Raw genomic sequence first — 20,766 nt, 5'->3', positions numbered from 1 at the left:
CAGGGCTGACGTGCGCGCGGTGCACAGGTGTGTCCCTGGGCGTGGTTATAAAACCTGCTTCAGGAGGCTGGCTGTTTCCACCCGCTCTACTCTCTCAGCGTACGGCCGCCGCCAGGATGAAACGATGGGGGCTGCTGTTTCTTGCTCTTAGTTGGAGTTCAGCTATAATGTCCCAGCCTCGTATGTTCACTCAGATTCTTCTTTGTGGGGCAGATTCAGTGTATTTTATGTTTCTCCATCTGGGAGTTAATTTGGGCACATCACCCGAAGGCACCCTCGCGCTCTATGCCGTCCGAGACGCTGTTTCCTCTCCTCAGTTTTTAACCCATAGTGCAGCGGGGTGCCACATGAAAGCTCGGGAATGGAGACGCAGTCTGTTGGTCTGAGTGAGGTAGCCACATTAGATGAGGCCACGTTTTCTTGATTTTCAAATCTCCTTTGCTTGTGGACATTATAGGATGTGTAACCTGATTCTTTTTGGTAAGGCCGGTGCCCTTTTTTTATGTTTAAAAAAAAAAAAAAAACAGTCCGTTCACACCTTTGCGCTCTACTGCACAGCTGCCAAGGGACTCCGTGTCTTGAATGGCCGGCATTATTGACTTTTGAGCCACCGGTTTCAGTCTGGAACTGTAGGGTTAATAAACCAGTAATCTTAACGGGATGAGGGACTGGGGAGACGAAATTAAACTACAAATCCAATAATCAGCGCCTGTACTGTCCCTATGTGCCATACTCGTCCTAATAGTATCCGATTCATTTGACGAGCTCACTCTGTAATCTCTCCTCAGCCTGCAGGTTTTGGACGGCACATACAATGTACAAATAACTTGCAACCCGAATAGAGTTACCTTTTCTATGAGATGCTGTAGGTGAATTCACGGTTGATATTACAATGCATTGGTCTCCTCTTTGGCCTGAATTATAGCTGTGAGATTAGTGAGGATCGCATGCCCACTTTCCCCCATGGCTGGTGATGCCAAACTTGCTAAAACTCGATAGAAGGCGAATGCGGGATTACCTGAGGCTAAAGATGCAGTAAGAGGTGGTTCACACGGTGGATGACTGGGGGTGGGTGCAGGCTTCAGTGGGGGCAATGTCTGTTTCATTTTGTTGAGGTTGGGGGGTGTAATTGTAGGCCTAAATGCGTGTTGTAACTGAAGGCTAGTTGGACAAATGGCCTTGGTAGGCATTCATGGTTTTACTGGAGTGGTGATTGCAGTAGGTGATTTGATTTGGGTGGGGTTGAATCTGTACCGATTTCTCATTACGCTTGTACGTGGGGATTTTTTTTAATGTATTTTTTTTTGTGCAATGTGTTTTTATGAAAGCCAGTGTCTCGTTGCACAGCCAGAATTGCAGTAAGCTTGCCTCTTTTGCGGCCTGTCTGACATGTATTTCTCTCCAGTCCCTAGGAACTCCTTCACCTACAATTGCAATGATACTTGGATTGGCCTGGCCATGAAGAGATACCCGCTGGGTACTGGTGCTCTGCTCCCACAGTATCTGGCCCTGGGCTGGTGCGGCTACTCCACCGTGGATATGCGTGGCTATGTCATTTTCGAGTATAGGCTGGACCGCTGTGGCTTCTCCAGGCTGGTGAGAGCACAGGGATGACAAGTGGCCTGGTTTGAGGGTGGGTGGCCTCACTGGTGAGTAAGAGTGGACTGACTTTGAAGGGTTTGCGGGTCACAAATCCTGGGTGGGATGGTGACTTGTACATGGAATTCTTCTGCTCAATCAGGCTGCTGGAACATAGTCTAGGGGCATAAAGAAACCCCCAGTAAAAGAGAGACCAAAACTGCAGGAAAGAAGATATGTTTGCAAGTGGGCACAGATGTGAATGGGACTTGGGAGGCAGAGGAAGTAATCCTTAACTTATTGAAGGGAGGGAGAGAAAAGTGCTAGGGCACTTGTCGGGGGCCATTACATCTTGCACCACCCGTTGCCCCTGCAAGTGCCCTCAATGACAGTACCAAAACTACTAACTATCACACTTCTACAAGTGAAAATTCAGACTTTAAATATACATTAAACATCACTATTACCGTCCTCCCAAGCTATTCTTATTGCTTTGGTGGCAGGTATCAGTCACTTAATTTTTAATGTAGAATACATTTTTAAACTGTTATGCTCATCACGAAATTAGACAAACAGTGCCACCATGCGGTGGACTGTCATAAGTGCTGATGTTAACTGAGTGCTGGTGCTGATCCCTGGAAACCACCAGCTCACATTAAGGACTGAGGAAGTCTTCTGTAGACTGGTGAAAAAGGAGTAATGATGCTTGTTGGGGGGAGACTTTGAGGCACTGAAATGATGCAGGTGCTTGGTGTTGAGAGAAACTGGGTTGAATTGTGGTATATGAATTGCAATCCCTGGGTAGATCACAAGAAGGATCAATTCCTTTTTGGGCGAGGGTGGTCATTGGTGCTTTTGTAATGGTGCAGTGTGTAAATATTGACATTGATGGCGGTGGCTGGAGTGGAACGTGTAACAATGGTGAATTACTGGAGGATTTAGCACTGGCTTCTAAGTTTGTCCAGCACTGGTGAAAACGTTTGCTATGAGAAGCTTATTTAGGAGATACCTCTGGTCTCTCCTTTGCAGACCTCTGGCATGACGGTGGAGTATTCTGCTGATCTAATCTACAACCCCCCAGCTGGCACCAGCAACTGGTGGTACTCCACTCCCTTCGCAGAGAGAATTAATTGCACCTTGTTCAAGTAAGTTGCACTTTCAATACCCATACCCTGTCCTAAACCCACAATTCCAAACCAGCTTGGTTCTATGCAAGTGGTATAGCTGAAGAGTAGTAACTTTAGTCCCAGTGGCACCAAATGACTTACTTGACTGATCTGAATGAGACTTGAGGTTTTTGATTATAGTGACCAATGATTCCCTTGATTGTAGGGTTGTAATGCGCTCTGCCTTTTTGGAACATCTCAGCTCACCCCTTTTCGATGCACTCTTGTGGCAATGTATGTTCACCAGATTGGGAACAAACAGGGCCACAGTGACAATGATATGAAGCATGTGTGATGCACTAAACTGTGGTGAAATACTGTAGATGGCAATGAGCAATTCTGTGGCCTTAGGTTTAGCTTCTGCTTTTTTATAATGGTGTTGAACCCACAATATACAGGACATAATAGCGAAAATAAGATATTGACAGGTAAGTCAGTATAGATTTTCTGTACTTCTTTCTACATATGTGGAACATGTATCTTCAATGTAGGGAGTTATGAATTGCAAACCTACTTACCTGTATGCACTTACCTTACAATATTTTGTCCCTCAATATTCTTACACCACAATGTTGTTGGTGTGGATGTTCAGTAATAGTCCTTTAGGCAGTGCTTAACTTGTAAATAAAAAGGTTCCGGTGCTCAAAGCTCTCATCTTAAGCACGCAGCTGCTGCAATTAAAAGTGCGAGCACATTATACTGAGGCAGCGTAATCCCGAAGCCACCTCGGGCCTCTTCAATTCATTTAGACACTCTCTGCCCCTTCAGCTCACTCTTGCAGCTTTCTGCTTTTCCCCTTTCTGAAGCTTTATCGTTTTTCTCTTCCTCCGTCTTTCCCACATGACTTTTGCTCGCAGTAAATGCTTGAGGCAGAAAACTAAGCACCGGCCCTCAGAAATAAGTGCTGGTGCTCCGCACTGGAAACAACAAGCACAAATTAAGCACTGCTTTTAGGGTGGAGTCGTCCTCGGAGGTAGGAGTGTTGGCCATGCAGCTTTTGGTTCTAGAACGGTTTTTGGCTTCTCTAGATGCAGAAGGTCCTAGGACATGTGGTGCTTGTGTAATTTAGGACCCAGAGCACAGCTGCTCCACTGGGGCCTGAATCAATTTCCCTAGTGAGATCCACAAAAGGTCTACAGGGTACGAAGTAGTCAAAATGTTGGGTAGTAGGTTGTTTTTTCCATTGCTTAGATTGGTCTGGTTGGACTCTTCGGGGTTCTTTTTATTCCATGCTGATATGCAGACGAGATGGGATTCAGAACTGCGTTGTGGAAAGATCAATCCTGCTGCGGACTCTTACTATGAGATTAAGGATGTCCTGATACACTGGTTTGTGGTGATAGCATGCTTCATTTGTGTGAAAAGCTGTCCTGTTTCCTAAGGTTTATTTTTTCTTTTGCAGGAAGCGAAATGTTAAGGTGAAAGTACAAAGCAACGCTGGTACACACCAGCTTTGTGAGCAAGGGTGGATAACTAAAAGGGAGCGTGTGGTACGAGTTACCACCAACAATGTATTTATAAATAATTATATTCTTGGCACCAATGCCAGGGGAGATCTCGGATCTATGCTGCAGTGCTGCACAGAAAGCAGTAACTCCTCTCCTAAAGCTGAATACATGTAAATAGCACGGTGGTTGAAATGTAATGTTTTTGTGAACTGCTTTAATGTATTTCTTTTTTTTTTTTTCTTCTTCCTGGAGTCCGGTCCCATCTCCTAGCAAATCTGCAGTGACCCAGGTGTCAGGTTCTGGAGTCCTGAACTTTCATGCAAGACTTATGAATGGTAAATACCGTCTTTGGGGTGGGGGGGGGGGGGGGGAGTCCAACTTACTAGTAGCAGTATTTACAAACCATAATGGTCTCAGTAGTAGCTGTGCATAGAAGAAAAATCGGTTTTGCAAAATGTTGACTGTAATGGTGTTTCCTTTTATTGACCCTGGAAATGTTGCATCTATAGCTGCTGATCAACGGGTAGACTTGACAGTGTAGGACATTGAGCACTATCACTTTGCACCTGGGGACCAAACAGATCAGCAGCAGTCTTTTAGCAGTGACTGTTGGCTGTACTGTTTGTGGTGTGTGTGCTTTTTTTTTTTTTTTTTTTTTTTTTTCCAGTTTCATTTCATCCTTGTACTTCATTTGGAACAGACAATTATTCTATGTCATGTATGGTTTTTACTCCCTTGGTCAAACCCGAGGTTTTGATGCTTAGTATCTTTGAGTAGAGAAGTGTTACCAGCTTCCTGCTGTCATTTATGCTTGTTGTTGATGAATCTGGGTCTCTGGTGGGAAGGCTGGGAAAGTGACTCATAAGTGCACATGCATCTGCCACCGATAGTGATAACGGCAGATGTGGTATCTCATTGGGCATGGTTTAGGTGTAGTTTGAAAAATATAATCTTGCCATCCGTTTACTTGTCAGAAAGTTGTTGCCTTAGCCGCTCTGTTTGTAGGAGTTGGCAATAAATTCTGCTCCGCTGGTGGAGTTTTGGCCACTTCAAGTTATGCATGTAAGGTGGAGATCCGGTCAAACTGCACCAGCTGCCACACAGTGGAGTTTTCTTGTGTGCGGCTTGCCAACGGTAAATTGGTGAGAGCAAACAAGACTTGGTGTCCCCTAGTGTCGGCCATTCACGATCGAAGCTGCTGCTTGAGTAGAACATTTTACTTCAGCAACAGCAAAATCAACTCTCGAAGCAGCATCCTCTAGAGGTTTTTCAGTGCAGAACAAGATCCTGGTGCTTAAAGCACAAACTGTGGAACATGCCTAACCACCACCCCCTACTTTTTACAAAAAGTTAAGTTTTCAGTAGCCTGTTCAAGTGAAGGGGTAAAAAAGCTATGACTAATGTCGGACTTCATTAGTACTGATTTCAGGGACGGAGCCTACCATCTAACTGCACAGCATTTAATCTCCCCACGTTGCAAAGTAAATGGAATGTGGACTCCACCATAACAATCTTTGCTCCTGCAAGCCACAATGTTGCGCATCTTTCTCCCTTAAGAAAATGTATTATACAATCTCACATCTGGAAGAAATGAGAATACTATATAACAAAAACAAAACATTATTATGCAAGGAAGCATGATCTACAGCACAAGTGCACTCCGATGCACAAGACTAACTGTAACCCGTAAAGGTCCTGTCCCATATTTCAAACAATTACTCTCTGGGTAATACCCAGATAAAACAGCTCTCACAGCCAGAAAAACTCTCATGGTGTTCAATAAAAATTGAACACCAGTGTCAGGGCCCAGGGTCCCCGGCATACCTCTTTCTTGCAACTGTTCCACAAACTTGATCATCGCTTCTGCTGTGACCTGATGGTTGCATTTAACCTCTGGCCACGAGAATGGGACTCCTTGACTACAGTCGCAAACTTAAGATTCTTTTCTAGCCCATTATATGGGCTCTAGATACCCATGGCAATATGTTTTGCGCCCCCACATGGCGCACACTCCCAAATACTCCATTCCACATCACGGTTATGTTCTGGGCCACCAGTGCTCTGCTCTGTGATGTTTGGCATTCATTTCGATGAGACTATTGTGTGGCAACTTCACAAAGTGTTCAAAGATTTCAGCACAGCCAACAGTTCATCTCTTAGCATCAGGTCACCAGAACACGTACGTGCTGCACTCCCATTACAAAGGACTAGACTATCTGAAGCATGATTCCTACTATGCCACCCCTCATGTGCATCTGTACTTTTGCAACATATTCTCCTGCATAGTAGCATCCCATTCCTCATGTAAAATGTACATTTCTAAGTGTCATCCACTTGCGCACCCAGAAACCTTCACCAATGGGATTACTGTCTAGAACACTTCACTAGCAGACAAGACAATCTGCTCAAATATTTCTCTCAACATGTTCCATTCTGCTATTGTATTGTGACCAGATAGGAGCTGCCATGAAATTCTAGTAGCTTTCCCTGCCCCAGAGACATTTTGAGTCATGAGGAAAGTGGGCAATTGCCCAGTGCCACCACCTTTCAGGAAGCCACTGAGTCTACTTTCTCTCAAGCTTCCATCTATTTCTACTTCTAGCATATTCTTTATTGTGTCTAATTGTGGGGCTCTCATTAGACGAAATGAGTAATAAACTACAATGTTGATCAAATGGGGGGCCCTAATGTATGCTTGCCCAGGCCCCCAAAATCAAGATGCCACTCCCTGTCCCCTGGAAGTAAGTATGTCTTTCAGAGAGTGATGAGAAGTCTGAATGACAAACTTAGTAAAATTGCTTACTCCCCACCAACAAACCAGTGTTTCGCTTTCAGTGGTGGAGTAATCTCTCTGCATCCCCTGCTGATCGAGATGCATAGGCCACAGTGACCTGCTTAATTTCCCGTGTTGCAATGAAGAGCTCCGACTGTTACTGGAATTATTGGTGAGGATTTTCATCTTGCGTCGGATGGTTTTAATGCAGGGGCCATTGCGATACTCCTTTTTATTCGCAGAACTCACTCGTACTACGCACACCACACTTCTCATTTTTCAACATTCGTGTCCTCGTGCACTTTTTCATATCAACAAACATTGGGCTAAACCAGAATAATATTCCGCAAGGCCCAAGAAAGACCCAATTTGATCTTTTGACATCTTAGATTGCGGTTCTCAATTTAGTTTACCAATATCCAGTTTTCATCCAACCAATGGCCCAAACTCTGAACTGCATTGACCGCCGATTTAGCACTTATCCATGATTGCTAGTTAACGCTGTCAGAGCTGCCAAACACCTGTTACATTGTGCTTCACGTGCCCCTATATGTCCAGATTTCCTCCTGGAAATAAGTGACATTAGGGGGCATACCTTTTGAAAAGGTGGTGCATTGCTTGTTGGGAGACAGCTGAAGCTAGCCCAAAGGGCTTGGGCTTGTTCCTGTAGGCCTCTAGAGGTGTGAAAGATATAAGTAACCATGAACAAGTATAGGCGCGAGACTTGATGGTATGCTGACAAGTTCAAAGTGGGAAACTCCTTTTCTCCTGCAACTGTAGTCTGCATTTTCAGTATTCGGAAAGGGTGGGCTGAAAACCCCAATGACAGAGTTCAAATCGTGAAAGTCTCCACTACTCTTGGGGCCAAAACTACGGGAGCTTACCATTCATATAATTGCTGACATTCCATACAGCTTCCACTCTTGTTTGGACAAACCAGAACAGTGCCTCCATTTACACCTGTTAATAAATGCACACTAGCAAAATGCTGCCATATCAATTTAGCATTTGTGGATCTGGCCTGCCCTTTTGACAGTGGGCAGTCCAAATTGTGGTTAGTACTAAAATCAAAAGGGTTAGATTTTGATCTGGTGTCCTGTTTTTTGATTTGTTTTTGTATTTTTTTTTATTTGTGTTTTTTTTTTTTTTTTTTTTTTTTTTTTTTTTTTTTTTTATAAAAGCCCTCTGTATAGATCTGAATGCGGTCTTAAGATTTGGGCAGAATGATGACTGCAGCGAGAGTTTTGGTCTGGGTCGAGGTTTCAGGCAAGGCTGTATCTTAGCGCCAATTTTGTTTTTATTGAATATTGATTTTGATTCTATTTTAGTTAGTAAAAGAAAGGACATGCTTATTGTGACTAGGCGGATCATCCCTATTTTCCTGTATGCAGATGCCATCCTATTGTCCAGAACACCTAACGGCCTTGGCTGGTTTTAGATATCTTTGTAAGTTTTATGGATAGACTAGGTCTGGTTACGAACTCTGCCAATTCTTTTGTCTGGTGGCCCCAAAAATCTGAAGCTGCGATGTCTTGTGCTTTGGGGAGTTTTTTTTTTTTTTTTCTTTTCCAAGAATGTACAGGTTTTATCTGGGGGTAATTTTTGACTCCCAGGGGTGTTGAGGCTCATGTTTGAAACAGAGGAGACTTAAGTTGTGTAATTCAACTAGTTTTCTTTTCAGTCTAGTCTCAAATGGGCAATGTCTATTGCCCCTTTGGTCGAGATATACAAAACGAAGTGCCTGCCTGTCCTAATTTATGGCTCAGGTTTGTGGGGGGTTATAAGATAGTTAAACTTTTACAGGATGAGGCGAACAGAGTATGTTGGCATATTCTTGGTGTTTCGCCTAGGTCACCAATATATGCTGTTCACAAAGAATTGGGCATATAGTTTGTAGCTGATGACAATCTTGCACCGTGGCTGCTATGGTGCTCTGACATAACACTGAAGCTTCTCTGAATAAGATTGTATTGGATTGTCTGTCATGTGACAGGGGTTATCGTATTCCCAGGTTAACATATATCAAAAATACTTGTCACAAATAAGCAGGCCCGATATCTATCTTCAGCCAGCTAATATTTCCATGCAGGATAAAAAGTGGATTAAATCCAGTTTTGGGGATTTAAGACTGGGGTTGAGGTGGAGATTTGTTTGAGGTGAAGCTGGCCAGTAGGGAGTATTTGTTGATCCAAACAGCATTGGGGCTGCAACACTATTTGTAGTTGGTGGCCAAAACTTAGAATAGGGTGCTACTGAAAAGATTCAGACAAGCCAAATTAGAAGCCGGTTTTCATTCCCTTACGGCCAGTATGACCTTAATTTTATTTCAGGTTGTCCTTGTGACGGATATTCCCTGCAAATTCTGGCACAATGTTTTTAAATTATTATTTTTTTAACAGGTTTTATCGTTTTACCAAGAGTGTTTTAATTCTGCTCCTAGAAGGTGCTTCAGTTACTAGACATATCCCAGCACTCCATACAAGTGCGCCCTTGGGTATAGACAAACAATACTGTTGCAGCTTTCTTGATTTCTATTGTGATTTTTGTGGATGGAAATTTGGTGCTAAGTGGGCTATTTTCTGCACATGTGATGGGTGGTTTTTATAACTTAGTTTGCACTTTGGTTGATTTTGTTGGCCTTCAAGCCTTGAATTTGTCTGAAATGTGAAGTTTTTATGCTTGTTTATATTGTTTAACGGTTTATTATTTTAATGAGTGCACTTTTATGTTTTGGATTTGCAAACCGAATAAATAAGCAGCCTACCGTTCAGATGCCTCAAATTCGTCAGTGTCTTCCTCGCACAAATCTTTGCAACTTGTTGGATAAGGGCTTTCTCCTTATTAATGGTATACTTCAATCTTCATATGATTTTTTTGCTATTGTCTTCTCTTTTAATTTGATCTTGCACGTCAAATCACTTAAGCAAACCCAATCACTCGCTAAAAATCAGGGACATTTATTTTCCTATGGCACCCATTTCAAAACCATTAACTAAATTTGTGTTTCTAAAATTATCGTGATGATTGGGATGTACACACGAGAAGATCTTTGAGGCCACCCCAAAGACTGGAGCAATCTTTAGGTGCATTTACCTTAGATTAATTCTTTATTCCTTGAAACTCAACAAGTCTCTCTGGAATCAAGCAAGTCAATTGACTTATTTCCATACGTCTCCATTTTAATGTTTGGTGGGTTCAGATTATGACTTGTAAACTTGGCTAGATGTTCATGCCCAATTAATGTATATTCCAGTCTGCCATAACCCACACTTCAGTCTTTATAGGACAAAACGGATAATCTATCTCAACATTCTCCAATTTGCTGACCTGCACAATGAAGCCTTCTGTCACCATTTTTTTTTTTTTAACATAGGCAATTAACCATAAATACTGGATACTCCAGTTCTACCACTATAGCTTACACCTCTTGCAAGTCCAACCCACTCAGCCATTTCCATCAATGGCCATAAGGCCCTTTAATCCACAATTATACTCATGTAAATGTCCCTTGTCCTCGGACAGAATAAACACTGACACTGAGGACTCCTCCACTTCAAAGTCACCTTTATTATAAGTTCCTTTCGCTGCCTCTGCTTTCATAGTCTTTAGAGGCCTTTTTTCTAAAACCTTTGGCATTCCCTGTGCTACGCATAGTCAAATTTGTAGCGTTAGATTGTTTTACAATTTATTCTGCACCTTCTTGCTGTTTAATTATTTTGTTTGCCCAGTAACTGTACCCTCTTTAAAATTTTGAACCTCTCCACCATGCCATTCCTCTTTTACAAAATTACTATAAAACTTCTTATGGTGGGGTTGACTTCATCTCAACATAGTTTTCAACCTCTTCTAGTAACGGTTTAAGATGTTTTAGCAGCCAACGCCCTTTAGCACCTAAACAATGATTGAGTATTCTAACTTCCTGGAAACAGTAAACCTGCCTCCTTCCAAAACTTCCATGTAAGCTTTGGAGATTTCTAAGTACACGCACTGGCTCTTCATGGCAATATTGGTGCAATTATACCTTCCATAATTGCAGATGTTAATCTGGTGAAACAAATTGATAGTGAAGTGTACTACACTTGCATCTCTCTAGTACAACTAGTTTCCAAGTTCACTTTTTGTGTACTTGGAATATCAGGACTTGCCCTGGCAGGGTTCTTGCACTTTCAGTTTAATAAATTAATGGAATCAACGGTGCAGCAAATGTGCGGTTCCTTTAATTCAACATGCACAACAGAATTAAGGCTTTGTAAGACACATCTCAAGCATCATGCAGTGTCCCTATAACCTTAAACATGGACACGTTGCAGTTTCCTAGTAGCAGCTCAGAGTGGAGCCAAAGTATTAGAATGCATCCTAGCAACCAATGTAGTCGTGATATTGCATACTAGCATGTTCGAGATGGATACAAAGTTACACCAAATGTCCACAAAAATGTTTGGATGGACTTTGATATTGCATCTGCTTTTTCCTCCCAACCATAGGACGTGCAATAACTGGTTTGGTGGTCCGAACGGACTGTCTTGACTGTAGGTCTGAGCTGCACCCTCTGAGGAAGGAAGAGGCAGTCTGTCCAAGGGTGCTTAACAGCCAAGATCCCAGCATAGAATCTCCGCCCAATTTTAGACTCTGTGGAATGTGGATGACAATTTAGCATTCTTTGCCTTCAAAAGACAGGCTGTTAAACCAGTTTGATGGTTAACACTTTCCTAATCTCTCAGAATCGCCTATTGACTTTGATACCTCTCCTCCCCAGCATAGGGTGTAGGCTGGCATAAACCTTCCTGCGGGTTTAGCATGAGTTTCATCTGCGTTCTCTTGCTCTCTAGTGAGCTATGCCAGTGTTCTACATAGGTTGTCAGTATATCACGGAGTGCTTGTAACCCCTTTCAATTCTCTCCAAATGTCCATCATTCCTGAAGCTGCTTGGTGGTGCAAAAAAACAAACTAAGATTGTTTTGCACAGAGAGCTTGCTAGAGCCTAGCACTTGTATGGCTGGTGTAAGGAAATGCCTCCTTGGCATGGTTACCCCCTGACTTTTTGCCTTTGCTGATGCTATGTTTTGATTTGAAAGTGTGCGGAGGCCTGCTAACCAGGCCCCAGCACCAGTGTTCTTTCCCTAACCTGTACTTTTGTTTTACACAATTGGCACACCCTGGCATCCAGGTAAGTCCCTTGTAACTGGTACCAAGGGCCCTGATGCCAGGGAAGGTCTCTAAGGGCTGCAGCATGTCTTATGCCACCCTGGGGACCCCTCACTCAGCACAGACACACTGCTTGCCAGCTTGTGTGTGCAGGTGAGGACAAAACGAGTAAGTCGACATGGCACTCCCCAGAGGGTGCCATGCCAACCTCACACAGCCTATGCAGTATAGATAAGTCACCCCTCTAGCAGGCCTTACAGCCCTAAGGCAGGGTGCACTATACCCTAGGTGAGGGCACCAGTGCATGAGCACTGTGCCCCTACAGTGTCTAAGCAAAACCTTAGACATTGTAAGTGCAGGGTAGCCATAAGAGTATATGGTCTGGGAGTCTGTCAAACACGAACTCCACAGCACCATAATGGCTACACTGAAAACTGGGAAGTTTGGTATCAAACTGCTCAGCACAATAAATGCACACTGATGCCAGTGTACACTTTATTGTGAAATACACCCCAGAGGGCACCTTAGAGGTGCCCCCTGAAACCTTAACCAACTACCCGGGTAGGCTGACTGGTTTTAGCAGCCTGCCACACTCGAGACATGTTGCTGGCCACATGGGGAGAGTGCCTTTGTCACTCTGTGGCCAGTAACAAAGCCTGCACTGGGTGGAGATGCTATCACCTCCCCCAGGCAGGAGCTGTAACACCTGGCGGTGAGCCTCAAAGGCTCACCCCCTTTGTTCCAGCACCACAGGGCACTCCAGCTAGTGGAGTTGCCCGCCCCCTCCGGCCACGGCCCCACTTTTGGCGGCAAGGCCAGAGGAATTAATGAGAAAAACGAGGAGTCACTGGCCAGTCAGGACAGCCCCTAAGGTGTCCTGAGCTGAAGTGACTCTAACTTTTAGAAATCCTCCATCTTGCAGATGGAGGATTCCCCCAATAGGGATAGTAATGTGACCCCCCCTCCCCCTGGGAGGAGGCACAAAGAGGGTGTACCCACCCTCAGGGCTAGTAGCCATTGGCTACTAACCCCCCAGACCTAAAGACGCCCTTAAATTTAGTATTTAAGGGCTCCCCTGAACCTAAGAATTTAGATTCCTGCAACTTACGAAGAAGACTGCTGAGCTGAAAAACCCCTGCAGAGGAGACGGAGACACCAACTGCTTTGGCCCCAGCCCTACCGGCCTGTCTCCCTCCTTCAGAAGAAAACTGCTCCAGCGACGCTTTCCCCAGGACCAGCAACCTCTGAATCCTCAGAGGACTGCCCTGCTTCCAAGAGACCAAGAAACTCCCGAGAACAGCGGCCCTGTTCAACAAAGACTGCAACTTTGTATCCAGAGGAGCAGATTTAAAGACCCCTGCAATCCCCGCAAGAAGCGTGAGACTTGCAACACTGCACCCGGCGACCCCGACTCGACTGGTGGAGGACCCTCCGGCGACTCCGAGACTGTGAGTATCCAAAGTTGTCCCTCCTGAGCCCCCACAGCGATTCCTGCAGAGGGAATCCCGAGGCTCCCCCTGACCGCGACTGCCTGACTCTAAAATCCCGACGGCTGGAAAAGACCCTGCATCCGCAGCCCCCAGCACCTGAAGGATCGGAACTCCAGTGCAGGAGTGACCCCCAGGAGGCCCTCTCCCTTGCCCAGGTGGTGGCTACCCAGAGGAGCCCCCCTTGCCTGCCTGCACCGCTGAAGAGACCCCTTGGTCTCCCATTGAAATCTACTGGAAACCCGACGCTTGTTTGCACACTGCACCCGGCGGCCCCCGCGCTGCTGAGGGTGTACTTTTTGTGTGGACTTGTGCCCCCCCCCCCCCCCGGTGCCCTACAATACACCCCTGGTCTGCCCTCCGAAGACGCAGGTACTTACCTGCTGGCAGACTGGAACCGGGGCACCCCCTTCTCCATTGAAGCCTATGCGTTTTGGGCACCACTTTGGACTCTGCACCTGACTGGCCCTGAGCTGCTGGTGTGGTGACTTTGGGGTGGCTCTGAACCCCCAACGGTGGGCTACCTTGGACCCCAATTTGAACCCCGTAGGTGGTTTACTTACCTGCAAGAACTAACATTACTTTACCTCCCCTAGGAAATGTGAAAATTGCACTGTCCACTTTTAAAACAGCTAAATGTGTTTTATGTAAAAAGTATATATGCTATTGTGGTTATTCAAAGTTCCTAGAGTACTTACCTGCAATACCTTTCAAATTAGATATTACATGTAGAATTTGAACCTGTGGTTCTTAAAATAAACTAAGAAAATATATTTTTCTATAACAAAACCTATTGGCCTGGAATTGCCTCTGAGTGTGTGTTCCTCATTTATTGCGTGTGTATGTACAACAAATGCTTAACACTACTCCTTTGATAAGCCTACTGCTCGACCACACTACCACAAAATAGAGCATTAGTATTATCTCTTTTTACCACTATCTTACATCTAAGGGGAACCCTGGGACTCTGTGCATACTATTCCTTACTTTGAAATAGTGCATACAGAGCCAACTTCCTACAGATGGTTCTCATGCAACATTTACCAACTAATGCATTGTGGTCTACTTGACTTATGAGATTCCCTTTTATGGAAGACTACCAAGGACCCACTGCCGGTGTGCACTGCTAATTGTTGTCCTCTCTAGTTCCTTTGTACATGTGCTGATTATCCAAAAGCACTTGCTCTTGGAATGGGCAAAGTTAGCTTAAGCTCACTGCATCCCCATAAACAAGTGTATCATGAGTATGTACTTGAATTGAGAGGCATAAAAAGCTTTACTCAGCTGAGCAAAGAACCAACCACCAATTCATGACGACACTGCAAAGTTCTCCCAGAATCAAACACACTTAATATAAACACTAATCTACACAAAGTACTTTTAAAATACACTGAAGACGCTGACCTCACACATCCAGACACCAACAAAATATGCTGATTAATGGCCTTTCTAGATTATCATGAAAGGGTGCCCAAGTATGGAATGCATGGCTATAACAATGACAATTGGAGCTATGCAAATGGGAATAACTATCTATACAATACTGTGCACTGAGCTGGTTCTTTGCTGCAGTATTACAAAAGACTGGCAACATGACTTCACCTAAGATTGTTGCTTCGGTGAAGTCACATGGAAGTTTACTTGCAGAATTTGCATCACTTTGACCTTCTTACCCTCTTACCTTTCTCAGGGTTGCTGAGAACCCAAAGAGTGGGGCCCAAGCTCTGCCATGCTACCCCCTTCTTGGTTCGAGAGGGGTGCCACGGTAAAATTTCATAGTGTAGTCTCCTTCTTAAAGTTGTTTTCTAGTTCTGTCAGAAAATGGAGAACTGGAGAAACTAAGTAATCGGTATATTTTCAAACATGCAAAAGATTTTCTTTTCCACTCTTCCTTTCACCACTAACCCATTTCTCACCAGACGTACCTAACTGAGGTCCCACACCTAAGTTACACTGGTCCTACAAGTCTTCACTGCTGCGAATATCTTACCCCCAAGATGTTAAGTCTGAAATGACTGTCAATTGTGAACTGTAAAGGGCAGATGGATTTCAATTTCTACATCTAAAGAGGTAGACTGCCTGAGGAAGCACCAACCCTAGTAGGAAGACTGTAGTTTTGCATCACATCTTTGTTTAATCTATACAAAAAAAGTCGGCCTCCCTCCTTCAGGAGCTATTCCATGTGTTTTTTTAAATTATTTTTTAAATTCCTTGTGCTTGTATTGTTGGAAGATAGATCCTGGTCATTGAATGAGAGCTAGTCAAAATAGATCACAAGTGTGTGTGAGCAACCATGGGCAAAATCATAGTCCCTTACCCTAGGTGTCACCCTCCTTGCTCAGCCCACCTCCATTCCAATACCCCAGTGAGACTCCTGCCAAGATGTACCCTACTCCTAGGTGGTCACTGCAGAGTGGAATGTCATTGTCTGAATTCTGCTGCACCTCAAACGCATGGCTACGGTAGCAACAGGGGGACTCCTGTAAGCCATCTTTTACTTACTACGTACTTACTGGAGATGGCACAGAATAGAATATTTACAAAACCTGTAGCCCGATTAGAAATTCCAGGCTTGTTACATCCTTCATGCTGTCGCAGACGTGTATATTTACTGCAGTCTTATTTGCTGTAAGTGACCCATGCCTATTGTGCCAATGTAACATTTTCCATTGGGTCATGAGCATTGTATGGATCTAGCAAGCATGACTTTAGGTAGTGGCACACTAGATGGGCTACATGCATTATGCACTCTACAAATGTGTGGGGATCTGGTGTGGAAATGCGACAATGGTGGTCCTAACTGAGGCTTGTAAACAGGGTCACGCCTGATCTGCTATTGTGGGGAAACGTCTGGAACAACGATTACAGTAACGCAAGCGGAACCGCGCTTGCATTAATGACTCCCTTTTTCTCTGCCTTAACCACGCACATGCTGAACAACACACATGCGTAGTTAAGGCAGGGGAAAAAGGGAGTGCATTGGGAGGGGACGTGGTTGGGTAAGTGGGGCTGGGGCAGGGTTGGAGGGTAGTTCTTAGGTTTTAGGGGTGGGGAGTGGATTAAGGGCTTGGGGTCGTTCTTTTTTTTTTTTGGGGGGGGTATCAGGGTTCTGGTCTTTAGGGGTGAGGGTATCAGTAGTTTTTGTTTTTCGGGGTGGTTGGTTGTTTTTAGGGCAGGTGGGTGAGGTCAGGGAAGGGTTTAGAGCTCAAGGTGGGTGGGAAGTATCCAGGGTAGTTTTAATATTAGGGGTGGGGTATGTCTGGTCCTTAGGGCAGCTGGGGGGTCGCATGCTAGAAACACGCATGCAGTTTCCACACATGCCTTTACTAAGCATGCTTTCACAACAAAAAATCGTAAAGGTATTCATAGTAACAATGCAGTCGCTGTTCCGACCGCATTGTTCAGGCATGCGTGGTTTTAGCATTCGTTGTTCCATCATACATTCACTATTGTGTCCTACATGCTCTGTTCATGCGCCACTTGCAAGGATGCACATTTTGTTTTTCTTAATATCCAGTATGTAAGAATTTCAATAAAAAGCAATTGGAAGGCTGTGACCCTGTTTTTGTGTTGCCATCGTGGAAAAAGTGGCTTGGTTTAAATCTTTTCTCCTCTTATACTCGCAGCTGATTTCAGTGCTCCTTCAGGCACCAGCACATATCCGCTTGGGTCCAATATCAACATCGAGATTTCTTTGGAGACTGCCTTCCACCAGCCCATGCAGATATATGTAGACGAGTGCATAGCTGCTCTGAGCCCTGATCTGGAGACTGCCACAGTGAAGTACAGCGTTGTAAATAACCATGGGTTAGCATCATGCTCCACATTACATGAACAGTCAGTAGCAAAATGCCCCCAGCTGCACTTAGAAGTAATACAATGTTAAAATGGCCTTTGTGCAAGTCAAGAGGGGAGGTGCTTAGATGGTGTTTGTGTGAGGGTCTGATGTGAGGTGCAGACGGATGGAAATGTGTTGTATATTCTCCTCATTGTATAAAGTATTGAGATTGAATAGGAGTGCTGTGATATTTCAGGTGGATCAAGTTAATCTTTCATGGTACCACCAAGTATAGGTCGACGTCCTTATGACTTCAAGATGCAGATCCTCTGCTCGTACTTGGGCCATTACACAAGGGTAACCATGGTAACACGTTTGTGTACTTAATTTTCCTGGTCCGAAGTCCCCAAAAAACATTTAGACATGCAATTAAATGGACCTAAAATAACCATGTTAAAGCTAGTCTGTTAATGTGGTTATGGTGCAATGTTTTTAGAATGTACCGAGAGTTAAACAATGGTAAAAATCTAGCCTGTTATTGCTCTTGCAATAGGAAATTAATTTGGGGGGGGGGGGGGAACAAAGTTCATTTTTCTCGGGTCAATTGCATTACAATTAAAACAATTTAGTTTGGGATTATTAAACGTGAACCATGCATATTTAAGACTAATATTTTTATCAATTGAAGACCAAATACAGTGGTATGTTTACCCTGAGGACTGTACAAGCAACTGCTTGCATTTGCTTGATAATTCTACTTGAAACCCTTCGTTTTCTCCAGGGTGGATCCGAATTTGCTTTTTGCAAAATAGCACTGCTTAGTTTGGAGTCAAGTAACACATTTAAATGGTTTAGATGATACTGGAGGCCCAGACGAATTCTCTCGTGCAGCACCCAATTTTAGCATTATATAAATAGCAGCTGTACTCGGTGCTTAACAGGGTTTGTCGGCATAAAATAAACTTCCTATTTTCAGTTATCACTTAAGGAATCTTAACACTATGTGCAATAACCCTTTTTTTAAAGCAAATAATTTATTATCCTAACGATTCATACTTTTCAGGTATTTCGCATAAAATGTGTCGCCTTCACATGATTCTAGGTGCAACAAAAATGGTTTGCCTTTGGTTCTATTGATCCGAAGAAGAAAGCCCAAGCATCAGAATCGGCACTTGTATTATTGATTTGGGAAGACCAAATGCTTTCTTCATAACAATTGATTAAAGTAATTAGTGTAGCCTCAAATGTAAACATCAGAATTTCTGCACAGTAGTCATAGGATTATCTTGCCCAGCTAGCTTTTGACACAAGAGACCTAGAATAACACAATTATATATTAACAACCTTGCATCCTTTCTTCAAGGTGCCTTATTGATGGAAAAATGGGAGATTCCAAGTTCGTAACCAGACCAAGCCCTTCAAGAATCCGCCTCTCCCTCCAGGTGTTCCGGTTTGCTGTAGAAAACACTGATGTAAGCATTGGGTTGGGGAGGGGGAATATCTGTGGTACCTTTAGTACTGCTTAATTGCAGTCTAAAGGAGGAGCAAAGTGAGGAATGCAGTAGGAAGAGTTGCTGGAGATGGAGTCTTTCCTTTTACTTCAATGTAATTTTAATCACAAAGAATGGATGAATATATCTGATAGTCTGATTCTCCTACAGGTTTATCTGCATTTCCAGGTGTTAGTCTGGGATCCAAGCATGCTGACCGACCCCACTAGGAAAGCGTGCTCATATTACAGAAACACAGGAAGGTAAAATGGTTGGGTCATCTGAAATTTTGGGAACTCCTGGCCATGGCTGACTGGTTTTGAGGAGGGCTCATTTAAGTGGCATTGTGAACAAGCGTGGTCATAAAATATTGATTGAGGTGGAAACAGATTTTGATGTAAATCAATGGATAATAGTGGTTTGTACCCACAGGTGGGAGCTCCTTGATGACCCATTCTCCAGTTCTGTCTGCACATGCTGTGAGACGATCTGCCCAGCTCCACGCTTTGGGAGAAGCTTGAAGGGTATCATCATGTTTTGACTAATGCCTTAAATTGATCCTGTGCCTTGGTCTCTGCAAAGTTTAGTGGTTCAGTGTGGTACATTTAAGCTTTTCCTACCTGCATATGGAAACTCACTGCGTATCAGAATGTGGCACTGTGAGAATGAGCTTTCCTTAAGGTGCATGGGGGCTGGTTTTGTGCACACATTCTGACGACTTCTCTCCTTTAAACAGGTGTGGATTCTCAACTGGCATTCTCCCCTCACCCAGGCTCGGAGCCCCCACTTGTCAGCACAGTGCGAGTTGGCCCACTAAGAGTGAAGGCATCTGACCAAAGAGCTGGAAGCTTTGAGTGGAACATGAACCATTCCCTGGCCGTTCAGATTCCTAAAGGTAACGCCGTTGCTGGCGGGTGTAATGAAGTGGATTCTTAACTCAACAGACCCATGATCCGCCCATTCTAATGGGGCCATCTTCTGTGTGCTTATCTTATTGTTTAGGACCACATAAAATTGGCCTTCCACCTGCTATTGGAGCCCTACTAATGGAAATAGCTGTGCTGATCCTGCTGTCAATGGGTGTCCATCTGTATAACCGCAAATGGAAGACCAGCGCAGGAGAGATGGATTCCATGGTGGAAGGCGAGTCCTCCAGGCTTGTGCTGAATGAAGAGAAGAATGATTCACAATAAATGTCAAAACAGATAGATCATTTCCGTGTCCTTTCTTATACTTGTAAAATTGCTCTTCAGTGGTCTCCATCTAGGATGCTCATGCTGCGGGTAATGCTGGAATGTCGTCGCAGGTAGTGATACAGTAGCCCTTCATGCCAAGGTGTCCTGAAGGTAATTGTAGTTTGACATGACTTGAATTGTACATCAGTCTATGGGAGATGCTGACTGTTTAAGTATTTGTGAATTGGTTGTAGTGATTTGAATTGCATGGTGCCAAGGCGAAGTCTTCACGTGTTCTAGTAGAAAAGTAACCTCTGTGTAGGTTTAGCAGTTCAACATCAATATATATTGATAATGTCAGTAAACAGATTTTGCCACTGTAATTTATAGTATACCTTTACTTGACACAGGGCAAAAGGCACACCTGTGCATTTATACTAACTATGTCCCCAATAGCCCAAGTCTTTTCGACAACTGGACCCAAGTCAAAAATTCTCTTGTCATGCCCCTGAACATTTTTAGGCTAAGTTCCAGGTCCAATCCGGGTGTTTGGATCAAGAGAAGGGAGGTGGGAATGGAGGGGTTACACGGTCCTGTGGTTACTAAATCTTGGTGGTAGTTAAGATTATACAAAATATACTCCTGCATGGAGCTCACTGGAAATTATGTGGCAAATCAGTGACCCAGCTGGGCCTATAGAGGTTGGTCCAGGTTATTCATTTATGT

General features: G+C 44.0%; 1 protein-coding gene across 1 annotated transcript; it reads left to right on the top strand.

Moving 5' to 3' along the window:
• The first annotated feature begins 68 nt into the window (after nt 1-68).
• Nucleotides 69-20,073, top strand: LOC138266169 (zona pellucida sperm-binding protein 3-like). The gene is made up of 10 exons (XM_069214640.1): nt 69-180; nt 1,406-1,596; nt 2,608-2,723; nt 4,445-4,527; nt 17,224-17,404; nt 18,739-18,847; nt 19,037-19,128; nt 19,298-19,389; nt 19,602-19,760; nt 19,868-20,073. The coding sequence occupies exons 1-10, from the start codon at nt 117-119 to the stop codon at nt 20,056-20,058; spliced, it is 1,278 nt and encodes a 425-aa protein (XP_069070741.1). The 5' UTR covers nt 69-116; the 3' UTR covers nt 20,059-20,073.
• The last annotated feature ends 693 nt before the right edge of the window (nt 20,074-20,766 follow it).

This window comes from Pleurodeles waltl, chromosome 11 (genome assembly GCF_031143425.1).
Source record: "Pleurodeles waltl isolate 20211129_DDA chromosome 11, aPleWal1.hap1.20221129, whole genome shotgun sequence".
NCBI lineage: Eukaryota > Metazoa > Chordata > Amphibia > Caudata > Salamandridae > Pleurodeles > Pleurodeles waltl.
This window is presented reverse-complemented; position numbering and strand designations above follow the sequence as displayed.